Genomic DNA, 9,903 nt, shown 5'->3' on the forward strand with positions numbered 1-9,903 from the left:
GGTAATAACAATCTGTACTAGTTATTACTGACAGGTATTAAAGGGTCTATAGTTTTCCATATTTACTAGGCAAAGTGTACATTTCCTCTGCCCATGCAATGCTTATTAATTTAGTGTGAAAAGAGATTAATTCTTGAAGACCCTGGCTGAAATATTTTACCTGATAAAAAAATGTTGAATGCTTTTCTAAACCACTTGTAGAAGAATGCATACACAACAGGGTTACAGGTTGAATTTAGATATCCAATCCAAACAAGCATATCAAACAATAATGGAGGAACTGAGTAATTAATGAAAGAATCAATGACATTACAGAGAAAAAATGGTGTCCAAAGAGACAGGAACACCCCCATAATCACAGCCAGAGTTTTAGTTGCTTTTCTCTCTTCTTTGCTTAACATTGATTTAATTTTGTTTTTACATTTGGAGTCCTGAATAGACTTTGCTTGCTTTTGTGCAACATGGAATATTTTCATATATATACTGAGCATCACAACACCTGGCAAATAGAAAGAAAGCAATGAGGAAGCAGTGCTCGAGGCTGCACTTTGAAATAACACACAACCTCCTTCACATGCAACATTCTCATGGTAAAATTTTTCAATTCCCAGAATGTTCAGCTCCAGAAATATTATTCCAAAACCAACTGTAGCCGAGACAATCCAGCATATGGATATCATTATTAGTGTCACAAGGGGGGTGATTTTACTGTGATACAGCAGGGGGTGACACACAGCGTAGTATCTGTCAATGGATATGAAACACAAATTTAAAATGGAAGCAGTGGACAAAGTAATGTCAACACTGCTGTGCAATTTACAGAATAAAGTGCCCAAATACCAACAAGTCTCTACAGAGCGCAGCATGCTTGGAGGCATCACAAAGCCACCCAGCAGCAGATCAGTTACAGCCAGTGATAGAACAAGGTAGTTAGTAGGCATGTGCAGCTGTTTGAAATGAACAATGGTTAGAATGACAAAAAGGTTTCCCAATACTGTTAAAATCACCAGTGAGCCAAAGAACATGTAAAGCGGCACCCTCAAAAGCAGAGGGTAGGCAAACTTTGGACAAGATCCATTTAAAAAATCATAACACAAAGGAGTGAGTTCTACTGTATGAGCTTGGCTTGAGTTCATTTCAAAGTCCAATTCCTGAAGAGGTATTTTGTTCCTGTAATGCAACCTGGAAAAATCAATTCCACATTTTTTAATAAACAAGTCACAGTTATTACCTGTGATAAAAAAAAGTTGTTGTTGATTTGTGTACATTTTTCATTAAAACAGAGTAATTCAGAATTTCAGAGAATTCAGAGAAATTCAGAATTTTCAATCCATTACACATTTGAATAGAAGCAAATATTAATAGTGTTTTCATTATATTTTTACCATGGATTTCTTATTGTTGTCTTATTAAATTCAAATTAAATAAAATGCAGAAATGTAAACCCAAACCTGTTGATACAGAATGTAATTTGAATGCAATTTTTTGTGTAAATATGTAATTATATATTGCAATTGAATTGTACAAAACAACTGCAAACACACACCTAAAGGTTAGAAAAGGACATATGCAATGTTATTCAGCAGTTAAGATTATATAGATATTCAAGGAACTAAAACTTTCTGTCTGAATAAGTTGTTAAATGATCTTGTATCTTACCCCAAATCATTGACCAAGTCAACTGTTCAGTGCAGGGGCAATCTCTACTTTTTATAATCTGTATAATCACCCCCCTGTATGTGCAATGATTTTAATAATATCTCTCAGGCCCCAGTGGTCATTAAGGTCTAGACAAGGCTATTATTCCCAAATGATTATGTCCTCCTTTTCTCCTTGTGGGCTTCACCAGCCACAGAGGCGCAAGACAGGGCAGTGTCACAGCACAGAATAACTGGCCACAATGAATCTTTAAAAATTAGCACGCAATATATTGTTTTTCAATCATTATTGAAATGCTAGCTTTTATAATAAAGATGCAATATACAAATTAGCCCCTAATCATAATGTCACAGTCGTTTAAGCATCCTGACCAATCACAGCTCTAGATGAGATTATCATTAGTGTTTTGATGCAGCAAGGTTTTTATTGTAATGCTGATTATAGCTCAAATTAATGCAGAGTGGGCAACTAAACTTTTTCAGTACTAACAGTGCCCCCTTGCGGAGACTTTTTATTCTGCTAATTCCTACATTATCAAATATTATTGATAACTAAATAAATAAATAAATAAATTCATTAATTAATTCAACAAACAAACCAACGCAACATCTATTATTATTATGCCCAACCTTCTTAGTATCTGCCCTTTTAATACACAAGCACAATCTCTCTTTCTACCTTGCTCTCTAAAAGCAGAATAATGAAGCTTGCCCTTTGTCCCCAGATTGCAGTAGTATGGGGTTACTGAACCAGTTTATGTCAGGGTCGACAGGCTCTTATCATTAATGTGTCTGCCCACTGTTAGTTCACGTGACTGGCCTTGTGATCTTCTGACAGAGAACCGTGTGACCCAGTACACTGCAGTAGGTTTTTTTCAATTCGAAAAGTTTATCTATTTTATAACCGTGAATGTGCTTAAATACCCTACAACACAAAACTTGTGTATGTAGAGAACAGGTTAGGTGTCACAACTCCACCGAGTACCTTGGCGAATTCAAATTCCATTTCCCAGAATCCTCTGGGAGACACAAGCAATGATCATGTCACCTGACTTGTAATCTATAACACCTCTGATTAGCATAGTATTTAATCCCGGCCTTTAGAATAGACATTTGCAAAGTAGTGTATCCCTGTATTGTATCCCTGTTTCTACTGAGCAATATTCTCTGATGGCATTTTCTGTGTATGACTTTACCTTTGTTTTTTCAACCTTGCCTTTTGCCTACCATCTTGGACTTTCTGATTGTGTTTCTTGTTCTTTGGATTTCAACCTACAACCTCTATTTTCGACCACGTTTTTTGCTTTGCCCTTTTTATGTGTTTACATGTAATGTTTAGCCTGTTTTGCCTTCCGGAACTGATCATAGCCTGTTTATTGACTTTTGTTTATTTATAGAAAGTTTATTTTATATAGTTTTTATTCTTACATGAATGGTTGCAACTGTAACTACTTCAATTTTCATCCTGGGATCAATAACGTATATCTGATTCCGATTCTGATGAGGGACTCAGAGACATGTTGGGTAGGTTTGCAATAGTATATTTAGATGATATTCTAATTTACTCAACCTTTGAAGCTCACAAAACTCTTTTTGTGAAAGGAGAGAAATGTGAATTTCTTTACAGACCATTTCATTTTTGAGTTATGTCATTAGTGTTTAGGGAGTTCTTATGGTTGACCATAAGGTGAATGTGATATTTCAGTGGCCTTTTTCTTCTTCTGTCAAGGAATTGCAGAGTTTCCTGGGTTTTGCAAACTTCTATCGCAGGTTTATATGTAATTTCAGGGCTAACGCAGCATCTCTCACCTCATTGTTAAAAGGGGGAACTACAAAATTGGAATGAACAGAATCAGCCGATGCAGCATTTCAGGCTTTAAAAGCACCCATTCTTAAACAACCAGATCCCTCACAACCTTTTGTTGTGGAGGTTGATGCCTCAGAGACAGGTATCAGAGCAAGTTTATCTGAACATATACATATAAGATTGATATCTGGTGAAATAAATTACCTCTGACATAAATTGCAATCTTGTATTTTTGTAAACATAAATTACACCTTGCTAAATAAGATTAATAGTTTTGCATAAAGCAACAAACAATAAATAGATTTTTTATGCTGATTAATTTAAATATTTTAATACTTTACAGAATGAACAATTTTTTTTAAACCTTTCACACAGACATGAGCAAAAGACAATAAAAGCGTAAAATACTGAAAGGCAAAAATGTTCATTAGAAATAGTTGGTAACAAGCAAGACAAACAAGAATATAAATGCTAAGTAGGCAATAGATAAGGTTGGCAATATTTCACACAGATGTACAGACAGTTATATATGCTAGTCAAGATAAGAGCAACAGGCAAAAACAAGGAGTGTGACACATGACCATGTATTTGTGTTGCTAGGGAACTGTTGTGAGGGGAGCTCATGAAAATCCTTTCAGTCAGTAGTAACTTCTAAAACCATCCTGACATATTAGCTAGCTGCACATGTTAGAAAATTCTACAAAAATGTGTACACTTAAACCTTTATTGACTGTATTTATTGACTTACATTTATTAAACAGCAGTTTCTAATATCAGTGTTACTTTAAAATACTTTGAATTAAGTGATTTCAACAGAGGAGGGACAGAAAATGCTGCATCCTGTTGTCACGCCTGCCCTTGTTTTGCCCTGCCATGTGTTTTGTTAGGTTTCTGTTCTTGGGTTTGTCTGGTGAGTGTGTACAAGTCACCTTGTTCTGGTTTCTTTGCCTCTGTTCCTGTCCTGGCAGTGACATCTGCACCTGCTACCAGGCAAGCAGTACCAGCTGTCCCAGTTTCTGTTTTGGCAGTGGTATCTGCTCCTGCTACCAGGCAAGCAGTGCCAGCTGCCCCAGTTTCTTGTTCTGGCAGTAGTATCTGCACCTGCGATAGGGCAAGCAGTGCGCCCTCCGCCGCCCGTTTCCAAGGCCGTGACCTCCGCCGCCCCTGTTTCCAAGATGGCGCTCTCCACTGCTTCAGCTCTTGTGCCAGTCACGCCTGCCGCCTCAGTTCCAGTGTCTGTGACTGCAGTGTCCATCACTTCAGCTCCCAGGTCGTCTGCTCCTGTGCCGGCTCCCAGGTTGTCTGCTCCTGTGCCAGCTCCCAGGTCGTCTGCTTCTGTGCCGGTTCCCAGGTCCTCTGACTCTATAGCGGTGGTCCAGTCCGCCTCAGACTCAATGCCAGTGGTACACAGGAGTGTTCACACCTGTACCCCGTTCTATTAAACGCCCTCTCTTCCCTCCAGGTGTCCCTTGTCCTTTCTTGTGTATATCTACCCCTGTGTGTCATGTTTGTGCGGTTCTGTTCTTGCACATGGTGCATGTGTTTCGTTTCCCTGTACTTGATGTGTGCCTGTCAGTCAGTGGATTGTGAATTCAGTGTCCAGTGGGTACCTAGTTTGATTCATGTTCCTATCTGTGTCTAGTCAGTGTCACCCTGTTACCTCGCACAGTTTATGTCTGTATCTAGTCAGTATCTCCTTGCTTTGTTTATGTCCTTAGGTTTTCTTGTCTTAGTCTGTTCCATGCCTTGTTAGGTTTCTGTTCTTGGGTTTGTCTGGTTAGTGTGTAGAAGTCCCCTTGTTCTTGATTCTTTATATCCTGTTTTTGCCTTAATTTCACATATATGTAAATAAACCTGCCCAAGAGTATGTCCGCTTCTGCTTCCTGCTTCAAGCTGCATGACACCTGTACCCTGCTACACAGATAGATAGATAGATTACAATCTATTATTACACATATAACCTCAAATGTACAATTTTATAAATAAAGAATGTTACTTGACTTTCTTTTTTGTCTAAATTGATTAAATCCGGGGTTGCCCAACTGCCCGACATCAGAGTCCAGCTTCACCATTTGTGTGAGGTTTTGCACTCTAAACGGCACTCTAAATGGCCACCTGCTCATCTGGTCTGACCTGTTTAAAGACTGACAACTGGGGTCCCCACTACCAGCGTCAGACCAGCTGCCACCCACCAGTCCAGCCACCAGGCTCCCCCACCACCCAAGACCACCTGCACACCTTCCTGCCATTGCTTGTGTCCACATGTCTAATGAACTTGATAAAATCTACATGGATTCTTAACTATCTGCCGCTATTAATATTAACACTATCATAACTATTATTACTCTAATTACTCTGATCATCACTACTATAATACACTATGATATGATATACTACAAAAGTCAGTTGACAAAGTCAGTTGACATATATATATATATATATATATATATATATATATATATATATATATATATATATATATATACTCTAATTTCACCTTGAAATGCTCTGTAAATCATAAAGGTTCACAGATCTTTAATGTTAATTATTTTATGGATTTAACTGAACTCCAGGGGATTTTTAATACAATTTATACTTAATAATAACTAAAACTCAGAATTGTGTGAAGTGTTCTATTATCTTCATAGTGTATTTGTAGCCAGTAATACTGATTAACCAGTCACTAGACCTTCCAAACAGACACTAGTGGTCTCTATTTCACTAACTGTGAGACTACCAGCAGCAATTGCCTAGACCTGTATTAAATGAGGTCAGTCACTTTAAACGGGGTGAATAATTATGGTGTCACTTAATTTACATTATCTGTGTTTTTATGTAATTGACTTTACTTTTCACATAATTACATAATTGCAATAATGGCAAATTATATTGACCATTATTCCATTAAAAGCATTATACAATGGCAATAAACGTGACACATATCCAAGGGGGTGAATTACTGTAGGTGGTCTTACATTTACATGGTAAATAATATGGTACATCCATGTAATCTCATCCTGTATAATTTTAATCAGCATAACATCTGCTCACCACAGAACAATTTCAAGTCTGGCTGACTGTTTGTTGCTTGTCTTCATTTTAGCCCTGCTGTGTTATTAGCGTTCCCACCTGTGCCCCATGTCTGAAATCGGCCTTCACCACCAAGCTCCACAACCGTGAGAGAAGACCATAGCCTAATAAATGGAAGTAGCAGGTAATCCCTGGTCAGACAGTGGCATCCGTACCAGTTTCAGTGCCAATGATGTCAGCGGCTTCTGTCCCAGTCCCGGCAGTGGCATCTGCACCTGCTTCAAGGCCAGCAATGACAGCCGTCTCTGTTCCTGCTCCAGTGCCAGCGGTGCCCACAGGTCCCCTTTTAGGTCCCCTTTCATGTCCCCTTTCAGGTTAATAGCTGCTACGTCGGTCTCCAGAACAGTCCCGTCAGACTGTGTCCAGTTCAGTTCTGTCCAGTCCAGTCTCCTGTTGTTCTCCACACTCAGTATCTTGTCAGTCAATTTCCTGAACCTCTGTTGAATTAAATCAGTCACTTTAAAGTTAGGGTAGGGCTTCTGTAACTGGTGTCTTTGTCTTGCCCTTGTGTTTTCCCTTTCCTGGTTGGTGTAGTGGTTGGTGTGACGCAACAGATTGCACCACTTCCTGTTAGTAAGCTAACACACCATGTGGGAGACCAGGGTTCGATTCCTGGTCTGGGTGACTATGCTGTGCTACACCAATAAGAGTCCTTGGGCAAGACTCCTATCACTACATTGGCCCACCTTTGTAATACCAGTAATACATAACAGTAATACCTTGTAAGTTCCTCTCGAGAAGAGCGTCAGCTAAATGTCGTAAATGTAAATGTTTCTGTGTTGCCCTACCATGCACATTAGCACATGGCTCTGTTTGTTTTTCTTGTCTCCTCCCTGGTCCCGCCTTGTCAGTGATGTTCCCACCTGTGCCTCCTTTGGAGCCCTTGTTAGTCTTAGGTGTTAGTTGTTGGTCTGAGTATAAGTAGTCTCTTTGTTTCAGTGTCTCAGCGTGTTTTTTTTTTTGGCTCCAGTTTTGCTTTGTTTGGTTTGTGTTTAATAAATTACCTTTGCTTATGTCCACCCCTGCCTCCAAACTCCACAACCTTGAGAGTAAGCAAAACCATGAAGCTGATTATTGACTTTAGGGGGGGAAGCAGAGTGCACACACTCCTAAGCATTAAGGAGACTGCACTGGTGTGGGTGTGGACAGCTTCAAGGTTCTCTGTGTCTGCATATCTGAGGATCTCACCTGGTCACTCGATACATCATACATCATCAGGAAGGCCCAGCAATGCCTCCACTTCCTCTGACACTTGAGGATGGTCAACCTGCCACAACAGCTCCTCTGAAACCTTTATACATCCACTGTGCATCACAGTCTGGTATGGCACGATCACAGCTGATAGTGGTGAAAACTGTGTAGTGCAACACTGCAACTGCCCTCCCACCCATAAAGGACCTATGCAAGAAATATCAGAGGAAAGCCATAAACATCTCTGACTCCAATGATTGCAGCCACTTCCTGTTTCAACCCCTGCCACCCAGAAAGAGGTACAGGAACATCAGAGCCAGAACCACCATATTCAAAAACTGCCACTGCTACCTCAGCATACACACCTGAACATCCTGTTCTCTTTCATTTACATGCACAACATATTACTACATATGGTCTACATATTTATTCCATTTTACTATTAGTACAGTAATTTAGTTTTGCACCTTAATCACCCAGCCTTCATGCACATAATTTAAAATAAGAATATTTTATACTTGTCTATGAACCCTGTCTCATGTTTTGTCCATTGTCCTTGATTGTACAATGTTCTGCACCGTACAATCAATGACTGTACAACCTTTTATTAGTATAATGACAATACCATTTTCCTGAATGTAAGTTTTAGAATTGGTAGCTTTATAGTTACTGTCACGCCCGTGCCGCCGTGCCTGCACCAGGGGCGGTCTCGGGCCGCGGCTCACAGGCAATCTAGAACTCCCCCTTCAAAGTTTTGTCATGTTCATGTCATGTTTAGTTATGTTCTGGACTTTTATGTTGAAAAGGACTCTTGTGTTGACACCCATCGTCGCCATCTTGGTTTTAGGTTGTGTTTGTCATGTGTCTGTTCATTGTTTGGTTTATGTGTTACACCTGTGGGCTGGTGTATTTAAGGAGGGCTAGTGTCAGCTGCCGGGGGCCGAGAATTACTCTTAGTGCACTGCATGCACACAGGTTATTGAGTTCACGGTAGACACTGAGGATTCATCAGTCTAGTCTGTAGAGTCCATCCTCGTACAGAGGACTCTTTCAACCTAGCTAGCTTAGCAGGGAAAGCTAACTAGCAAGGCAGCTCTCGTCTCAGAGTCCATTAGGGAGCTACTGCAGGTCTTTGGCGATCTCTCGCCAAGCTTCATAAGTTCAGCGAGCTTGGGTCCAGGAGCTCCGGGAGTGAGCGACTCTCCAGCTCGTTTCAGCAGTTAGCTCTCCTCATCGTCGGACCGGATCAGTTGTCTAGGTTTGGTGGCTGACTCCTCACGCTCTCAAGTCTAGTAAGTTCAATACGCCTGACTAGCGCTACTCTTTATGTCCTTGTTCTTCGTTTTCCCAAGCTCGGCTTGGAAGTTTGTTTCTGAGTAGCGGTATTGACTCAGCCCCGGCAGCTAGCACAGCCCTAGTGCCTCACCAGCCCCAGGTGTGTTCTTTTGGTTTGCCCAGTATTGGTTGTCACGGTTGTTGTTTTTGTTCCTCCTTATCCCTGGTAATCATTGCTGCTTTTCTGTTTTGTTTACGGTTTATTGTGATCAATAAACTCTCTCGCCTTGGTCCATCCCCTGCGAGTGTTCACCCATTCTTGTCAGACCGTGTGGATCATGACAGAATTCTCGGCCGAATACCCCCGAACAGCGGGGATGGATGCCAGAGAGCTGGCTGCTCGCGCCCAAGGACAAGTCTTGGGGCAGCAGCAGCACTCTCTACAGAGTGTTTCTGAGGTCGTTGGTCGCCTGAGGCAGCAACAGGCGAACCAACGACAGCTAGTCGCCCAACTAGTGGGTGACATCCAAGGGCTCACGAATCGAGTACAGACTTCGTTGAAGCCTGCTAGTCTTTCCAGCCAAGTCACCAGTCCGTATCCGATGGACATTCCGGATACGTATTCAGGCGATCCAGAGCTTTGCAAGGTCGCCTTTCTTGTATCCTGTCTCGCTGGAGAAGCTCTGGATTGGGCCATAGCCACCTGAGAGGAGCTTAGCGTGAAGCCCTTCTCGGCGTACCTGAAGCACTTCAAGGCAGTGTTTCAGCGTCCTCGAGGGGGGCTCACGCCAGGCGACCTGTTGCTGTGGCTGGAGCAGGGCTGCAGGTCGGTAGCCCACTATGCGCTGGAGTTCTGCTCCTTGGCTGCGTGTAGTGGGTGGA

At 41.3% G+C, this 9,903-nt stretch overlaps 1 protein-coding gene across 1 annotated transcript; it reads right to left on the bottom strand.

Moving 5' to 3' along the window:
* Positions 1-110: 110 nt before the first annotated feature.
* LOC140574946 (trace amine-associated receptor 1-like) lies at positions 111-8,075 on the bottom strand. The gene is made up of 2 exons (XM_072695041.1): positions 8,056-8,075; positions 111-1,125 (listed from the first exon to the last, which is right to left on the bottom strand). The coding sequence occupies exons 1-2, from the start codon at positions 8,073-8,075 to the stop codon at positions 111-113; spliced, it is 1,035 nt and encodes a 344-aa protein (XP_072551142.1).
* Between the last annotated feature and the right edge of the window lie 1,828 nt (positions 8,076-9,903).

The sequence above is a fragment of the Salminus brasiliensis genome, chromosome 1 (genome assembly GCF_030463535.1).
Source record: "Salminus brasiliensis chromosome 1, fSalBra1.hap2, whole genome shotgun sequence".
NCBI classification, from domain to species: Eukaryota; Metazoa; Chordata; class Actinopteri; order Characiformes; family Bryconidae; genus Salminus; species Salminus brasiliensis.

Excerpts from the sequence above, each read along its gene's own strand:
- LOC140574946 (XM_072695041.1), bottom strand. The coding sequence starts at position 8,075 with ATGGTGGTTCTGGCTCTGAT. Across the intron at positions 1,126-8,055 it reads ATGGTGGTTCTGGCTCTGAT|CCAAGCTCATACAGTAGAAC; the intron begins GTTCCTGTACCT and ends AATGAACTCAAG.